The 19,280-nt window shown below is 36.5% G+C and overlaps 1 protein-coding gene across 1 annotated transcript; it reads right to left on the bottom strand.

The window, feature by feature from the left end:
* Nucleotides 1-1,461: 1,461 nt before the first annotated feature.
* Nucleotides 1,462-18,933, bottom strand: LOC114648457 (cytochrome c oxidase subunit 7A2, mitochondrial). The gene is made up of 4 exons (XM_028797514.2): nt 18,776-18,933; nt 16,185-16,274; nt 5,527-5,611; nt 1,462-1,706 (listed from the first exon to the last, which is right to left on the bottom strand). The coding sequence occupies exons 1-4, from the start codon at nt 18,791-18,793 to the stop codon at nt 1,648-1,650; spliced, it is 252 nt and encodes an 83-aa protein (XP_028653347.1). The 5' UTR covers nt 18,794-18,933; the 3' UTR covers nt 1,462-1,647.
* Nucleotides 18,934-19,280: the final 347 nt, after the last annotated feature.

Genomic DNA, 19,280 nt, shown 5'->3' with positions numbered 1-19,280 from the left:
AAAATACTGAGGACAATACTGGAGTCCGCTGCAATGCTAGTTGGTGCTGTGCACTGCCAGAGCAATTTTGCCATACTTGTTCTTACATTTACTTTTGAGATGTTTAATTAGGTTGTGTGTGTATTAACTTCGAGGTTCCTCTTCATATTTCAGCAGAGCACCATTTACAGTCTGTTGGTGCTGGGTTACATCATTAAAGAACTTCGACATCGCAGACACTTTGTGTACTCCATTTTATTTATATTTTTTGCTCTTTAACGTTCATACAATCACACGTGTGTGTTAATAGTACTGGTTATAGAGGCACATATAGCACTGTATTGGACCAAAACCCGACACCAGGATCATTATCATTGCATCCCTAAATTAGAGTAAGAATACTTCTATATTCTAGGAAGTGCAATTTTATGTTTCAACATACAGTACAATAATGTCCGAAAGTTTTTCAATGGAAACATTCGTTACACACTAAAAGCCTGGTGTTTAGGCATTGTGCAAAGTTGTATTTGCAAATGATGTGTCATGTACTGCATCTGATGATTTGTGTTTGGTTTTTTTTTTGACTCTGCTCTTGAAGACAAGCACCAATATTTTTTTCCTTCAATTAAAAATAAATCAATCTATTATATAAAACCATCTTGGGTCGAGACATGATCATCTCGGTCAGACACTTTGAAGTCCCGCGAGACTACTTGCGCATCACACCCTACTTACAAACAATTTCTCGGAGACACTTTAACGTCCCACGAGACAAGGAAGTGACACAAAAGGACAGCTCCTGTACAGGCTTTTAAATGATCAACACGCAGCGCGACATGCAACTCGGTACCAGCAGCTGATCCGTCCGCATCCCCCTCACAACACGAGTGGCAGAGATGTGAAGTGGCGAGCGTGAAGTGTGCCCCGGGGTGTGTATGTGTGTGTCGTGGATTGGAGGGTGGGCGAGCGAAGTGAGTAGCCCCCTAGTAAGTAAATAAATAAATAAATAAAATTCCTCTATGGGAAGGACAACATAACCAAATAAGAGAGAGAATGCCCTTTTAAAAATTGAAAGGCTTGCTAAGACTGTTAGGGACTGTGTCTTGTATCTAATGCAAAAATAATAAATAAAATCTAAATTTCAATTTAGCAGTTCCATGAAGAATAAACCATGTGCATGGAAGGTTAGCTGCAAAGACATGTGTGCTAGTAAGCCTGTGAATAACAGGTAGTATTTTCACATCTCAGACAAACAATTTGTTCAAATGTAACAGAATTTTACAGGCTGGGAATGGTGAAAGACAGTGATGCTGTAAATTGGAAAGAATGGCTACAATACCAACTTGTTACCCTCTAGCAAAAAAATCTGCTGTATGTAAAGTGAACAAAATTTCACTCATGTTAACCCTCAAAGCATAATAAAAACAAAGTAATGTCAAACAAAGCATTTAATGTTATGGAAAAAAGCGGTACAACACTGAGGAATTTAAAACTGATTTTATTGTACCCATTTTTTATTTTTAATAGTACATTTAATAAATATTGCTCCCATTAAATGTGAATACAACTTATTATGACAAGGACATTTAAACTCCCTGAAAGTTTACAATTTTAATACAATGACTACATCATTTGAACTGGAACGTAAGTGAGGCATTCAGACTGGAATCATTTCTTGCTTTTCGGAAATGATGCTACAGCTAGTTCATATAGCACAAGACCAGTTCCTGAAAATAAAACAAAAAGACAATATTTAAAATAGTGCCCTTTTAGATAAGTTAAGATATGCTACACAAAAATCAAATACAAGATTAAAGGATAGCACGATATGCAAAACGTATTCTTTTAACAGACAGCCACAAGCAAATTCAAGCTTTTTTTGTAACTTTTACTTGGAAAATGCCTCAATTATACAGCTAAACACACAGTATACCTGCAGTGTATGAACATTTTAAGTAACTTGCTGGTTAAACTAACAGGAAATGAGTACAAATTTTAAAAAGGGTACTAGATTTTAGTACCGGCATGAAAAAAGGATACCAGCAGTATTTTAAAAAATACACAGTAAATACCAATGTCAGCATAAAAAAATAAAGTGGATTCCACCTGTGGCTGTATCATTATAAACCAGTCTAGTGTGAAAGCCTCTCCCAAGGTTAGCTATCCCAAGAATTTACTGAGATTTACCACGTTTTATTAATATATATAAATCAGTACTCTCTTGGAAATTCCCAAGCTGATGTGTTTGCACATGATTGTCCCAGGTACAGTGGAACCTCTGGTAATTTTTTTTTTTTTGTTCTTTGTTTCGCCTTATACAATTTCTTGTATTAGGAATTTGGTCGTTTTCGCATACCCCTTGGGGTCAGAGCGCAGGGTCAGCCATTGTACAGCGCCCCTGGAGCAATTACAGGTTAAGGGCCTTGCTCAAGGGCCCAGCAGAGCAGGATCTCTTTTGGCAGTGACGGGGATTTGAACCGGCAACCTTCGGGATACCAGCGCAGATCCTTAGCCTCAGAGCCACCACTCCGCCTTTTAAATTTCCCCCATAGGACTGTAAGTAAATAGAATTAATCCATTCCGGACTGTACGAGCTGAATGTAAATATATTTTTAAAGATTGTTAAGCACAACAATAGTGAATTATACCATAGAATGCACAGTGTAATAGTTAACTAAATGTTTACTTCTTCTGGTCACTCCAGCTCCTTGATCGCTCAGCTGGAGTGACTGCTTCCTTCTGCCCCACCGAGTGTCGGACAAAACACCCCTGCTTGGGCTCGCTCGCTTGCTCTCTCTCTCTCGCTCTCCCCCCACCAAAAAACCCCCAACCCCCCCCCCCCCCGGGTCGTGAACAGATGCAAAAATTTGGCAAACTTTTTGGTCGTAACCCAAATTTTTACGTGGTCCGAGACGTTTGTGACCCGAGGTTCCACTGTATAGGAGCAAGCAACTTGAAACCTGCACTACTGAAATATGATGATGTTTGTTCGTGTGCTGCTCTATTGATTACTGGTGAGGTCTACCCAATTCTTTTGAGGGCAAACCTGTTAAGTACATTTAATACAAGTGTCACAGAACTGAGAAAAGCGCTATATAAATGTAATGAATTATTATTAAAACAACCACACCCTAACCAGTCATACAGTGTTACTAATAAGAAGCTTTGTGTCAATATAAAAGTGACAATTAATGGTAGGAGGTACAAACTGAGGAACTACTATACATTTGGTGTATCACAAGCAGAGAATTCACAAAATGTCTTTTTCTTATGATGTTAAAGTACTGTAGCAAAAACAAGGAAAACTGTTATGAAACAACTGAACAAAATTAAAAATGCAGAATCAGTTGAGATTAAAGTGACTAGATTTTAAATATTTAACAAATGCAGAAATATTCTGGACAAAATATTACAAGCTGAAAAGGCGGCCAAATTAGCTTCTTAGTCACATATTCACTAAAAAGCATTCAAAAGGATTTTGAGTTGGGACTGCAAGAAGCCAGCCATGTAAAAACCTGGTTGAACAATGTTAAGATGTTAATCACAACCAACCATTATTTAATCTTTAATAACTGAAAATGTAAAATTTTCATTAAGACATCCGTTGGAACCTTTGAATGGGATCTCGGTGCAGCTGTGACAAGTAAGCAATACTAATAGCAGCCTCAGAATTAGATTTCAAAATAATGAACAGCAGGTATTTACTTGTACTGATGGCACAGAGTTTTAAGAACAATTTTATACACACTGTGTATATTAGGTTGGAAACATGCAAGTATTATGTTGTGCTTAATAAACTGTTTTTTGCTTATGTTTAAAGGTCTACCATTCTTGGAAGACGTCAATAATAAATGCAGTATATATATATATATATATATATATATATATATATATACAGCTAAGATTTCACTTTTGCCCATTCTTCATGTAGCAAATGATTGTAATCAGTTCACTGCTGTGCTTGTAAATATGGTTACTACATTATTTAAGTCGGACTGTTTTTCAAATAAATGCCAAGTCTCAATTTACATGAATGTGCAGTATGCAACTTTTGCCGCTTCATGTATTCTTCTATCTTCCCAAAAAGGCAGTAACAACTAATCAAACTGAAATGGCTGGTGTATCTTAATGAAAATACATTTTTGCTTTCAGTTTGTTTCTTCAAAAAAGGCAAACAAAGCGTAAGATAAAACAAAGTATCTATTATTAGGCACATATAAAGGTGAACTTCAGGTGTTGGCTTCAGCAGTTAGTAACTAACCCACAACATGCAAAACAGCATTAAAAATGCAACTAATTTTCCATGTTAATTACATATTTTACTCTAAAAAATACCAGCAGAAATTCTCCTTGAAGGCCAAGTCCAAACAATAACAGCATATGTGGAACAGTACACTACCTTACATACAAGTAGGTTTCAGACACTGTTTAAAACTTTTAAACAATAAAAAATGCAGTCAAAATCAGAATAATCCACCAATGCCAGGCTTCAACTTGAATAATGGAATATTGAATTTGAAAGAAGAAAAAAAAAAAAAAAAAAAATGACAAATACATACTGAGCTGAAAGGCACCCTTTTTCAGATTACCACAGAGCAATCTAAATACCATCCATCCATCCATTTTCCAACCCGCTGAATCCGAACACAGGGTCACGGGGGTCTGCTGGAGCCAATCCCAGCCAACACAGGGCACAAGGCAGGAACCAATCCCGGGCAGGGTGCCAACCCACCACAGGAAATCTAAATACCAATGACCCAATTTTATTTTAAAATGGTGCAAAAGCAGACAAACTGGAGTTACCTTATTTATTCCGATAAAGCAGGAAGGCAGGAGTCTGGCACAAGTCAGTCATAGAACCCACTACGTCATATCAATTAGGTCAGGCAATAGCCAAATATAGATAGCTTAGCTATAAACTGGAGCACCCAGAGAAAAACAAAGCATACATAGGCAAAGATTTAAAGAAATGTGTAGGCCACAGAGTCAGGGTCTGAACAAGGATTTAAAACATGCTTTCTTAAACCAAGAAGCAGCTGCACAACCATGTCATTATACTTCCAAAATTGAGCAACATTAATTTGCTACATTGCTTTTAGTATAGAAGCAGCTCTAAAAGCACATTGCTTCAATATTTTAATTGTCAGTGAAAGGCTTTATTCTTTTTATTCTTCATTTTAAAAGGAGAATCTTAATTGAAAGTGAGCTGTCAAGTATGCTGGTGAAGCTGCTGTGTGTAAAGTTATTGTAATTTTGGTTTACCTTTGCATTAAAAAAAAAAAAAATTAAAAAATAAAACAGACAAAATATCTCAGCAACTTCTAACCTCAGAAAGAGCTTCAAAGTCCAATATCCAGGTCCAAATTAAATCAACACAGTCATATTAAATATATCATTTAAATTCTCTGTTTGCATTTCAACGAACCACAACATATTAGGAATTCCTTCTTATTCATAAAATATCCTGCAGCTGCAGTTTCACTGATTGATGATTGTAGTCCCAAGCTAAATTAAAAGGATACATCAAGAAAATTAAGTTTTACTTACCTAAAACTGTAAGTGCCATTGTAAACCTGTAAAGGAGGGCATCACCAGTACCCCCTTTCAAGTGAACTGGAACCCCATTGTCCTCCTAATAAAACCAAAACACCACAAAGGTTACCCAGAAGTACTACTTAAAGTGAACTTTAAACATAACCAGTGAGCCAAGCATACCACCCAAATGCTTTAAAGCTTTAACATGCACATAAGTCCAGCCATGAGTGGTTAACAAACACAACATTGAGCTGTTTTACTTGCTGTGCTTCCCAAACCGCATGCGCAGCTGTTAGCCAGCCTAAAGTTAGAGGAGAGCAGCTATTTCAGGATTTGCCTTACTTTATATTACTCTGAACTTAGGCAAAACATTACACAGCTTCGTCCCAGACCTAGGAATAAATATTGCCATTAAAATATTTTAATATTAAAAATGCATTTAAACCTCACACTTTTAGGTAATACTAATAAGAAAATGCATTTTACTGTGATGTTTTCAAAAGTTGTTTATCACAACTGCACAAAAGTACTGCAGTTCTGTGTCAACAGACTTTTTGTCAGCTAAACAAGCATTATATCTTAAAGTTAAGTTTCACAAGCTATTTTAATTGTTGCTTATTTCCAATGAATTAACCATTCTGGAAAAACACACCCATACTGCCCTCTCTTGTACTAGATCTGAACATTTTAAATTCCAAACTATAGTACTGCTTATGATCTGTGAACCATTTACACAGACAGACAAGACTATGTAAACACATTTCTTATTTTTAAGTTGGAAATGTATGAGAGACTTGACCTGCTTTACAACCACCATACCATAATCCAATTATAATTTTCAAATTAGGAAATATTTAATGGGCAATGTGGCGTATATGAAATGAAGTACAGAAGGCTATTCAATATCGTGAAGTTTATATTTACCTATAAAACCAAGTAACTGGTATACAACAATTTTCAACACATACCACTATTCCATTAAGTCTTCATGTCCAGTACTTTCCACTTTACAAATACCTTTAACTAATGCTTAAATATACCTTATGTTCCAACAGTGTTGGGTAAATGGTTTATATCATTGGCTGATATTGTAAAACACGCTTAAAAAACATTTTGTCTTCTTTGAAATCTATTTGCTACTAGTTTATGAACACATGACACTTGGTTTGAGAACAGAAATTGATTTTGCAACATGCTTTAAACCATCCCAGCAAAACACCCACGTGATGAGCTAAATGGGTACAAAAAGAAATACTTTTCAGTTTGAGTTAGTATTAGTTGAAAAACAAGATTTTTTTCCCCTCCTGCTGCTGATACCAAGCACTTTTATAATGAATGCAATATACACATTATAGCTTGCAACACTCAAAGGAAGGAAAGACAAAGCAGTCCACACAACAGCATTAACACATTTTCAGAGTGCAGTTAATCTAATTTACAGCCACAGTGAGAAGAAAGCCTATATCAGCATCATTTAGGCAGAAACCTTCCCAAAAATAAACATATAAATAAAATTAAAAAAAAAATGAAAAACACACACCAGTCCTGTAGAAAATAGTTTCACAATCACAAACATCCATTCTAGTCTAGTCTAGAGTTACCAACCAACCTGGCCAGCACTTAGAAACCATCTTTACAAGAGAACCTGCATCTCAGTTCTCCAAGAATGTTGTTGGATTCAATTTCACACAACTTGGCACCACATCCAATGTTACCTCCTGTTGGAGTTGGGCCATGACCTTCTGCAGATTTATAAAGGAAGTGGATGAAATTACTTATTTGTTAACCTGTGTTTTTTCTCTCCCCTAGTATACTCCCATGCCTGTTGTCTTTAAAGCATTTTGATAAGATTGCTTATTTTCCTTTCAAAAAAACAAAAGATGAAGATTCAAATCTAAAACGCTGTATGAACACACACAGCAAAACGAAGCAAAAACAAATATATGTTATAAAATATGCACTATAGGATTATATTTAGCAATCTTAGTGTGGCAATGCGCTTTCAGTGTATGCTCCCAACCATTCTGTATTGATATGGTACAGTAGTAGCAGAGGGCAATCTAAAAATTGTTAACATGAATTTGTGAAATTGTGCATCAGTTAAAAAATGAAAAATTAGTATTTGAAATAATATTTCCTTTTCATTTTTTACAATAAAGGTACAGCACACTTGTTAAAAAATACTTGTCATGGTTATTGTAATATAGTAAATTACTGATGATCAAAAATTTGTGAAAGAAAACTCAAGTATAACACAAATATTCTCTCTTTGTTCCAAAACAGATTCTACTTTTAGAACACCTATCATCACCACCTCTCACCACTAATGATGTAAAATGAGGGAAAACAAATATGAGAATGTTAAATTTGGGGTTCTGCTATATTAAGAAAAAAAAAAGTTGCACAGGTTTGCAAAATCAAAGCCAATAAAGTCTTAAATGACAGTAATACAAGATTATAAAGTTAATATAAACAAAATCTGATAATTAAGAAGACGAGTATGTAAAAGCATTAGAAATAACAGTAAATGGCAAATTCCCCAAGTGTTCAGATGGTGACATGCTGTTAAATGCAGCTGCCCTTGTATAATTTGAGTCCGTGGTCGATGATGTCAATTGCTGATTGGCTGGAGACATCATTAATCTACATAAAAATTGCCAACTGGCTCCAAACATTTGGAGAAATTTCCATAAGTGTCAAATTGCAGCATTTGCTTTTTTATATATATATATATATATATATATATATATATATATATATATATAAATAAATAAATCTCACATACATCAAAAGGAAAGGTGTTGGGCACTTATATTCACAGCAAGCGGCATTGGATATTTTTCTACTAAGCTAGTTTAGCAAGAGTGTGCTGTAGCTGAGGCAGACTGAGTCATGCACAAAGAGGTGAGTCATGCACAAAGTTTGACTGGAAAGTGCACATGTATATTTGTAGCACCATATCGCTTCAGAGTGCCCATGGTTTCTTGCTCTTTACATCGTTCTTATAGTTAGCTTCAAATGATTGCTTAATGCTGCCACACAAGTTATAATTCCATTGCCTCTTTTTTGCTCATTTGCATGATGTAATGTCAGCCCATAATGTGGGTGACTGATCCCTTATCAGCAACATTACAATAACTTAAATTTATCATTCATTTTCCTAATCTGCTGTTCCTAAGCAGGTTTTGGGGTAGCTGCAGGCTATCCTTATGGTGTTATAATTTACATAACCTATAAAGACAGACAGGGAAAGTGGCAGCGTGTTGGTGCCTGTTTGGTCTTGCAGGCAGTAATAACGAATTAGGAGGAGGAGGAGGAATGAGATGCTGGCTAAACAGAACATTGACAATAATTTGGTTCGACGTCAATAATTGCTTGCGGGCAAATACAAATGTAATTATACTGTGTACACAAGATAATAAATCTGAAATAAACTGATTACACTATATATCAAAGCAGTGCCTTACATTATTAAAAGCCATTGCCAGTGTCCTCCTGCTCCATGATGAGAAAAGGCAAAACACGTGCTATTGCCAAGCCATGATGAAACCCAACTAAGTATGATTTTTTTCTGTAACGCATACCGAATTTGAGTAAAAGTAATTAGTAACTTCTAGTTACCTGTTGGTAGGAATTTATTCAAATCCCTTTTAAGATGAGGCCTGTCTAATTTTAGACATTTGTGCCAATATAACATCATGACTTGTAGGAATTTTAAACGAACTTGGAATGAATCACTGTAATAACATTACTGAATACCACTAAATGTGCCAAGTTGTATCAATCTGTGAGACCACAAAACTACTGGATCCTTAGCTAAAACAACCATGCATCAATTCCACACATCCACCCCACAACCCATGTGTAGATGCTTTCCACAGCACACGGATGGAGCAACTAACTGTTCATAATCTAATAACATGCCTTCTCCCCATATCCCACCCGGAGATGTCTATCATACATCATCATACATTGAAATGATGAGGTGAACTTTTAAGGCATCACACAGACATAAAATACAGCACTAATAATAATATAATATGCCAATATTATAACATTCATAATCACTATGCTTACATTTATATAAATACCACAGGATACTCAAAAATTGCCAAGTGCATCCTGTGGCAAAAACACTGTTGTCTGGTGCAGACATTGACAGCAACAGTGTTTGTATGTAAGCTCCATTATATATAATCATACATAGCTGGCGGTGGTAGAGGATGCCCCATTTCAGCCTTTGCAAGCAGTTAGTTTCCTTAAAAATGGAGGCAAAACTATCATTTGTAAATATCTACTTTTTCATCACAAATTCCTCATCAATATAATAATAATAATACATTACATTTATATAGCATAAACTGTTATGTTAGGCAAGTTTCCATAGTTGTACTTCTACATAGTGGCATGTAGCACAACTCATTTCAGTCCTACATTTGGGGGGATGATGCTTCTCCTATCCTTGATGTTGGGCACAGTTATAATTTGTGCCATGTTTTATTCACATTAATAAAATAGAACCAACTACTGTTATGTAAATTTTGCTTTTGATAGCCTACTGGATACAAACTTATGTTATAGCGTAATCATGTAATGGTTATCTATGTTGGGGACCAGATATTACTGGGACTATGTGCTGTTTTCTTTGCTTTTCTTCACATATCTGATTACATAATGGAGTTTTGCACAAGTTTTTGCACAACTCTATGCATTTTTAATTAACAACATCACTATTAAAGAAAATGCCAAATTATGGATTTTTTTTTCCTTTAGGCAGTAAAAGCATCTAAAAAGTGTTGCGAGGGCAGGTATGAGCTATTGTGTGTATTAGGTGTTAAAAAAACTCACTCTATTCCTGCCTTGTTTACAGTGGGATGAGGATAGGCTCTAATCCATGTGACAATCAGTTAAATTAAGCAAGTTTTTCAATGTAATGCAAGTTATAATTAGCTGACAACATAGGCATATTTTGAGCTCCCAGAACATAAATACCCGAGCCTTATAAAAATCACAATTGGGCCAATTTTGCATCTGCAATTGTATTGCTTGTCCTGCTTTATCCCTATAAGACAGTGATACAGTGACAGAGGTCTTAAGAGAATTAATAGTTGTTACAAACTATCCTTCAGTGGCACCACATGTATGCCATACAATCTACTAGTCAGCAATTGAAAAAGTCAGAGAAAGATGGTCACTTTTGCAGTTTTAACCCTTGTGTGCAAATGTCAACTGTAGTTTAGTTGCATTACAAGAATAGACCCCAGAGAAAGCCACAGAAAGGTGCTGCAGGAATAAACACCAGTGTTCTCCCCAGAAATTTTTTCCATCCGGGTGGAATGAAAAAGTAGCTGGGTGGGGAGGTACGGGGAAATTTGGTGGTGGGGAAAATTAAATATGCACTATTTTTATTAGTTAATTGTTTTCCAATGCTCAATATGACTTCCTTTTTTAAGGTTTGACACTGGATATTCAATGCAGACTTGCACTATGGCAGGGCAAGATATGAACAAAAAAGGAATGGCAGATGGGTCACTTTAACAAAACTACGGAAGCATATTAGGGCCACAGTGAAGAAAAAAAAAAAAACACTATATGTTCAGAATAAAGTCGACATGTTGACTTTATTCTCGCCGTTTATGTCGAGATTAAAGTCGACATTTCCACTTTACTCTCATAGTTTATTTTGTCATTAAAGTAGAATGTCGTGAACTAAACTTCATCTTAAAATCAATGTTTAATTTACTAGATTTTCTCAAACACTGTCATAATGTAGTGTAGTGCATTAAATGCTTTGTGTTGTGTTCCCCGACCGAGTTGTTAATCACTACGCGCTTCTTAAACGGACTTCCTCTTGCACTGAGGAGGTACCGGGAGGGATTGCCGCACAGAATACATTCACTTCATGATATTCCTGCTCTCTGAACATTTACAATGCTAAGATACATACTTGATATCATTTTCATGATGAAATGTATTAAAGCATGTATTAAACATGCACGGTAGTGTGGCGGTAGTGCTGCTCCCTCGCAGTAAGGGGTCCCCAGGTGTACGTTCAGTGTAGAGACTTTTATGGCTTGTGTGACGAGGCTCCAAAAAACTGGATGTACGAATGGGTATCACACAGGTTTAACTTAAAAATTGTGTAAATGTTGGGTTTGTGATCTGGTGGTCGGAGACACGAACACAGAATTCAATGGATGTTCTTCTGAGTGGGCTTTCTTTACTGCATGAGTGCTGTCTCTATCTGACGTACCAAAACCCCAATTCCTATCCTTCCTTTTTCTTTCTCCACATAACCAATCACCACACGATAACACAAAGCATTTCATGTGCTACATAATTTATGACGGGGTTTGAAAAAATCTAGTAAATATTCATTTTAAGATGAAGTTTAGTTTACGATGTTCTACTTTAATGACAAACTACGAGAATAAAGTCAACATGTTGACTTTAATCTCGAGATAAACGGCGAGAGTAAAGTGGAAATGTCAACTTTATTCTCGACATAAGCCAAGCAGCACTACAGAGACTGCACGGAGAACAGAGACGTCACTTCCTGACGCACTTTTTCTGATATCTGACAGGCTGGTTCCACTAGACCTTTTTTTTTTTTTTTTTTTAATTTTATCAGTCCTCCTTTCACCCGCCCACCTCCACATCCTCTTTGCTTGTGAAGTGCCGCTCTGCTCCCGCGATTAGCATGTACAGCCTCCTCTCGCCTGCCCACCACTCCATACTCCTTGCTACTTAATTCAATTGCTCCACCCCCGCTATTGCCATGTACACCCCCCTCCCCATACTCTTTGCTTGTGAACTCCTCTCCACCTCATCCCTGCTATTAGCTTTAGCACCGAGTGATCGGCAGCATCCCGTCCCGCGCCTCTCCCCTCGCAACTTGCGATCCTACTTCTAAAATATTTGCCCACCTGTCCACTCATCCCTTGCCATCTCTGCAGATCATTAGATCTGCGGCTATCATCTCACAATATCATGCGAGATCCTCACAATTTTTATATACACACATAGTAAATATATTCAAATTTTTAATATTGATCAATTGCAAACTTTCACTCAATTAATCGTGATTGATCAAGGTAGATCATCAATGTCCAGTAGTGGCCTGTGAATGGCACTGCTGTTAAACTTCCTAATCTGTTTAAACTGAAGACCTGAGCCTTTCATACAAGTCCTTGATGTGCTGCAAAATTTTCCTATGTGAAGAGCAAGCAAGAATTTTTAGACCTTGAAGAATAATGTCTCTAAGCCCCGTATCTTCAAGTATTTTTAGAGGTCAGTAATCTGAAGTGATCCATTTCGCAGTAAACAACAGTAGCTAATGCTTTAGTTTTTCTTTTTTATTCGTGGACAGATGTTGATTTATACATTCATCGACTACAGTTTACTGTAGATTTTACTATTAAGAGTGTTTTTGTAAAAGGGTATCATGTCCTTTGAACTTTCTGGGAAAGTTTTAAATCAAAAGTAACTATCATCAATGTATTCTTTCTCAGTCATCGTTAATGGAATAGCTTAGATCAAGGGTTCCCAAGTCACTGTTCCAAAAATGTTGTACGATCTGGTCAGGGTCCCCACTAACATAAAGCTAATGTTGCAAAGAACAGTATTATCTTGGTTATTACTAACAGTAGTCACACGGCATGATCCATATTACTAAACGAGAATGGTAAACCGGATATGGACGCAGGGACCTGCCCGTGGACGCAGGAGACAGTGCGCAGGCGCCACACAAAGCCCCCCTCCCCAGAGTGAAACGGGAGAGACTACGAACGTGCGCAGGCGCCACACAAAGCCCCCCCCCCTCCCGCCCCAGATCAAAACGGGAGAGACTACGAACCGTCTGACATGCCGCAAGCAGGATAAAGCGAAGTCAGAAATAAAAGACAGAGTAGGAAACAAAGTAAAACGTCATAAAGAGGTTAAAGAACGGGGCCAAACACATGGAGAGCAGGTTACAGATGATTAAAACTGGAATGCAACAGCTTCAAAAAAACCTAGGCACGAAACACATGCACAGTGAGGGACAGAATATAAAGGCAGAAACAACGACAGTTAAACGTCCACACCACACAGCGGAGGCAGACCCGGAAGGTGCAGGCGCCTACATCGCGCGTCGGAAGGCGCAGGAAAGTACGAAAGGCAAAGGCACCTACACAGCATGGTGAAACCCGACATAATACGGAAGGCGCAGGTGTTGCCGCCATATTGTGAGTGGCACTAATGCTTAGTGAGGGCGCAGGCGTCACCGCCATATTGTGCGTGGCACTACTGCTGAGTAAAGTTAAGAATAACGTGCTGCTTGGTGTGCCACACAAACCCCCCCCCAGACTACGGAGTCCATGGAGACTACGAACGACATATCCACACAAACAGGAGTCAGCGCCCAACCCCAGTGTAAAACGGGACAGAATACGGAGTCCAGAAAGGGTCACAAATCAATTGGGAGTACGAAAAGCGCCAGACAGTACGCAAACACACTACACATGCATAATCCTCGCACCTCTAATAACCCGCAAGCAAAAACACGATATAGTACAGAAACCCCACAAATACGGACTCCACAACATATTTGAATCACATTACAGTGATACAATATTAACAGTGCAACCACACAAGACACAGGCACAACACCTGATGAGTAATAAGAAAAAACGAACACTCCGTATTAAAGGTTCGTCATCCTCACACGTGAAGACTATACAGCATAAGTTAATCATCACATTCATACATTTTTAACAATTCAACCACAGAAAACGCTACGTATTAACAGTAAGTGCAATCCATTATCCATATTACTAACGCTAAACAAGGAAGAACTAATGGAGTTGCGCTCACGCCTCCAAAACAATAGACCAGATACCACTGTTAACACGATGGGCTATATTATGTCCAAAGAATATTGATGTTGATCACATAAATAACCAAGTCATTGCATTACTTCCTGGAGAAAGCCACCTTTTTCTAAGTACTGACAAAATTGATTCTGAAGACGACATTGAACATCTTAATTTCCCTTTACAATATCTGAACACTATTAACCCAGCCGGATTGCCACAACACAATCTTAACCTTAAAATTGGAACAATTGTCATGCTATTAAGAAACCTTAATACTAAACAGGGTTTATGCAACGGTACACGTTTAGTCATCAACACCATGACAAACAATGTTATTGAAGCAAAAATACTTACAGGATCACATACTGACAATACTGTTTTAATTCCTAGAATTGACCTTACAAGTTCTGCCCTTGAATTGCCATTTACACTTGGGCGATGCCAATTTCACAGTAAACCTACATTTGCCATGACAATCAACAAATTCCAAGCACAGACCATGGACAAAGTTGGCATATACCTCTCTGAGCGCGTATTTGGACATGGACAACTTTATGTAGCCTTCTCATGAGTTCGGCGTTCATCTGACATTAAACTTAAAGTTATAAATACTCCAATACCAAGGAAAAATCATTCAAGGACAACAAACCATCTTTACTACAAATATTGTATATAAAGAGATATTCCAATAAATCTTTGGGATTTACCATACAATGCATTCTTTACTTCCTATCCACCGTCTGAAACGGAGGCAAAACAGGCACGGGTTCAAACCGAACGAGCTCAACTGACGGATATACGCCTACAACACGTGTCTCAAACCGCAGAAGCAGGGCAAGCACGGGTTCAAAACAACGCAAACTCCTACAACGCGCGTCTGAAACTACGGCTGACCAGCGGGCATGGATTCAAAACGCCGGGGGTAGGCGAGCGAAGCGAGCAGGGGGCAGAGCCCCCTTGTTTTGTATAAAAGTAAACTATAATCAAAGAAAATGCTTAAATAGAATAGACTATCAACAAATATGTGATTAAAATTTTTATAAATCTCTGCATCAAGGGTTTTCAAATTTTTCTATACATAACCCCTCCAGGCATTGAAATACTTTGAAATATCCCCATTTTCATTTAGTCTTAAATTGTTAAGTATTACATTCTTACTAGGCATACCTAAAAGCTGTATTTCTCAACTCCCACCCCTTCCCATAATATTGCACTTGGTAATCGCTTGTTAAAATTCCCAATAGTTGGTGTTGTTGTGCATGTTTTAGTTTTATTATATATATCAAACTCTTGATTATTGATTTGGTACATTTGATCAAGAATAAAAATTACAAAGTGTAATATTTATTTTTAAATTATGTAAATTACACAGTTACATATGAATCCAGATCAAAAGTACTAGAAAAATGAGTCAAGTTACATATAACTTCAAGTGGAAAAAAGAGGAAATTTACTCAGTCAGTTGGGAAGGTTGAGTGTTTATATGTAATACAGTCATTACTGCCAATGTCAGGTTACAACGTTGATACAACAATTACATAACTTTTTACAGCATGTTAAAGACTTTTTACTTAATACTAATCCCATACTTAACCAACATTTACTGAAAAACTTTGATGCATTAACATAAAACTGGTTATATTAACATTATTAAACTCTACTTCAGCAGAACTTTGAAAAATTACTCAATTTGGTTATGCTACTAAAGTATTTTTGAAGAATACATATTTGACATCTGGACATGAACCTTATGTGAAAGCATGATTATTTACATTACCACCATCAACTCAGACATCAAAAACAATAGCTGCTGACCTGAAAATGCCTTTGCTTGTCTGGCACCTTATTCTGAAGCTGCCTGCGAGCAGTAGTACCAACTGCTCGCCGAGATATCTGACGAAGTGCCTAAAAAAATAAATAAAAATGGACAATAATCGTAAATTTTGCAGAACTTTCTTAAATTAAGTAACAGACAAAACCACTGTTACTTTAAAAACTAAGAAAATAGTTTAAAACTTTTTTATTCAATTAAGTAACAGAATCTACTTAGGTTCAATAGCACATACCATAAAAATATTTTGCGTAACAGCACATTCAAGTTTCCGAACAATTAGTATTAGACAAATGTTAGGGATACTAACCAACTATGGGAGATATGTTACTTTCAGATTTAAAACACGGGGTAAAAATTATGTTTTCTGAAACAATTAAGTTTTCTTCCTCTCTAAACATTTTTTTGGATTGTTTCCAAGAAGGATGGCACAGTTACTGTCACTGTTGACTCTCTGCTGATTCCTGGGTTCACAAGGACTTTACAGATGCTCCCTAAATCAGTTTTCTGTCACTCTTGAATGATGCACTGATGTATTTCATCAGCCTGATGGACCTAAAGGAGCAAGTGTGTCCTCCTGGAAATATTACTTCTGAAAAAATGATATCCAGAGTATGACAAAAGACTGAGAAAGTAATATTGTCCATGGAAAATCTGTTTTTTCAGCTGCATTGCTCAATAACTGGGAAGCAAACAGCTCAACACAGCAATTATAACAGAATGTGCCTTGAAATGAATGCAAAACCCTGGCTGCACCATGGCGTTCGTTAAACTAGACAAAAAACAGATTATTACATTTTAAACCTTCACCGTTATATTCCTGTTAAGAATAAATATTCCTTTTGAAAATAAAAAAAGTATATGCGAAGAATCTGTATTAGGATGCATTTACAAAACAAACTTACATGAACTGAATCAATTATGGATTTCAACATACCAAATATTATAAATGTTAAATTTTTATTCATTAAAGACATGCAGCTCTTTGAACATGCTTTCCTTTTAGAACAAGTTAATATCTTGGCATTTTTGTAGAAAGGTCTGGAGGTTTCAAATAAAATCAATAAATAAAAGCTTTCTTTATGGCCATATTGAATGAAAAAAAAAATCTCACTCGTATTGCATAATCCACATGCCAGTTATCTTTTCATGTGCCCAAAACATGCATGCTTTTTTGGGGTGGGGGGGTGGGGGGGGGGGGGGGTTGTTAAATTGTTACAACCAGATTAGAAGGAACAAATCCTAAAAAAGGAAACCTCAAGCCCTCCCATTTCCTTCACTCATTGGGCAAGAGTCCGTTTTCCATTCAAAACTACAACCTGGTATAAAAGGGTTTACTGTTTGTGGATACTTTCATTTTCCAGATTTATTTATTGAACAAAATTTTTGCAAGAAATGCATGAGTTTTGCACATTGTGAGCATACAATTGGACGACTTGCCATACGGATTATGCAACATGAGAACACTTTTTTTTCCCCATATACAGTACAGTACCAACTAGCTGAGGTAAGAGTCATTCAAAAAAAGTATTAATTTTGGGTGTATTCCTTTAACGCCAATGGTAGTCAGCGTCATACACCTTTATATTCCTGCACATGAACTTGAAAGTTTTATTATAAAAGATCAAAACACAGCAATAACGTTTTTAGTTTATAACTATTAACACAACGATCTATGCCTTTTCCGTAGAGAAAAACAAATCGGCTACAATAAGCATGTTTCTTTAAGCAACTGTCAAACCAAAGTAAAACATTTTTTCCAGCAAGTACTACAAAATGGTAAAGGGCATTAAAGAATACAAACACTTAAAATAATACAGTAGAAATATTTTTTTAGTTAATTTAATAACTCCGGATTGAAAAAAGTGCTTGTTTTTCTGTCGATGTGGAACATCACGCTAACAATGTATATTTTTAAATTACCGCAGCATTTCAATTTCGTTATGAAAGCAAAAGAAGATAACCATCTATTCATCCATCCTCATTCAAACTGGCTAATAAACTAGACTTCTTTTTAGTTTACTATATTCAGTACTAACCGTTTCAATAATAAAAATATTGAATCTACTAATATTGACCTCTCCTGACATATCGGTGCTTAAATTGAAAATAAACTTGACAACTCGTTGATACCACCAACGTATCTGGATCATAAACATTTGATACAAAGACAAAGTTGAATTTAATACGACTAAAAGTCTGCATAAATTATAAACGAGTAACTGTTACTACGAATTAATAACATTAATTTTAACCTATCTTGTCGTTGATTTATTTCATTCGTTATTGGATGCAAATGAAAAGACAAATTTCATGGCTTCTGTTTTATCTTTTCTGGCATCTAAAACAATGTAATGTCTCACAAAAATCAGATGAAACGTCGTACGAAATTTCTAAAAGATACATTTCCTTGTTTTATGTTTAATACACAGGCCTAAACGGATACAATCTGACCAACACAAGGAAGCAATCAAGAAAATACTATATATGTAATTTTCTGAATTCATAATATCTTTAAATACAATCAGTTAAAGCCATCTCCAAGTCCAGTTAAAAACGAACTTAAACACTTTACCAGTAAGTTCCTGAACATCGTTTCTATTCAGCAGCCACCTTTCACTTCTAAGACCAAGGACATTAAGGACTGAACCGGATTCCCACAAGCCACCACACCGGCTTCCGCTCCTCCAAAATCCCATCAAGCCCCGTGTCGCACATTTTCTAACCAATCAATCTATTTTTTCTTCATTGTGCGGATGTGACGAGATTGTGGGGTTGTTGGGAGTGTTCGTAATTTCCACACTATTAATTCCGTTTTTAAAATTAATTTAATTGAGAAATGCATCTCTAATAAACGTTGTCTATGATTTTGGATTACGAAATAAAAAAAGTGTGGTGACCTATAGGCTTCTTACAGTCTTGTGATTTTAAATGCAGCAAATTACCGATCCGGTTATCAAATGTTCTCAAACAAGCTGCTTATAAGCACAGCTTTTCACCTCACTTAGCTCTCATTTGGAACAATCCGTTCTATCTGGGAATATTTATTTTCATACAAGAATGGTGTGGTAAATAAATAA

This window comes from Erpetoichthys calabaricus, chromosome 3 (genome assembly GCF_900747795.2).
Source record: "Erpetoichthys calabaricus chromosome 3, fErpCal1.3, whole genome shotgun sequence".
Taxonomy (NCBI): Eukaryota; Metazoa; Chordata; class Cladistia; order Polypteriformes; family Polypteridae; genus Erpetoichthys; species Erpetoichthys calabaricus.
The sequence above is the reverse complement of the archived record's forward strand: the minus strand, read 5'-3'. Positions and strand labels throughout refer to the sequence as shown.

What these genes read in the sequence shown, in the direction of transcription:
- LOC114648457 (XM_028797514.2), bottom strand. An exon ending in ACAAGCAAAGGCATTTTCAG is followed by an intron (nt 5,612 to 16,184) that starts GTCAGCAGCTAT and finishes TGGTTTTATTAG; the next exon opens with GAGGACAATGGGGTTCCAGT. An exon ending in AATGGCACTTACAGTTTTAG is followed by an intron (nt 1,707 to 5,526) that starts GTAAGTAAAACT and finishes TTTTATTTTCAG; the next exon opens with GAACTGGTCTTGTGCTATAT.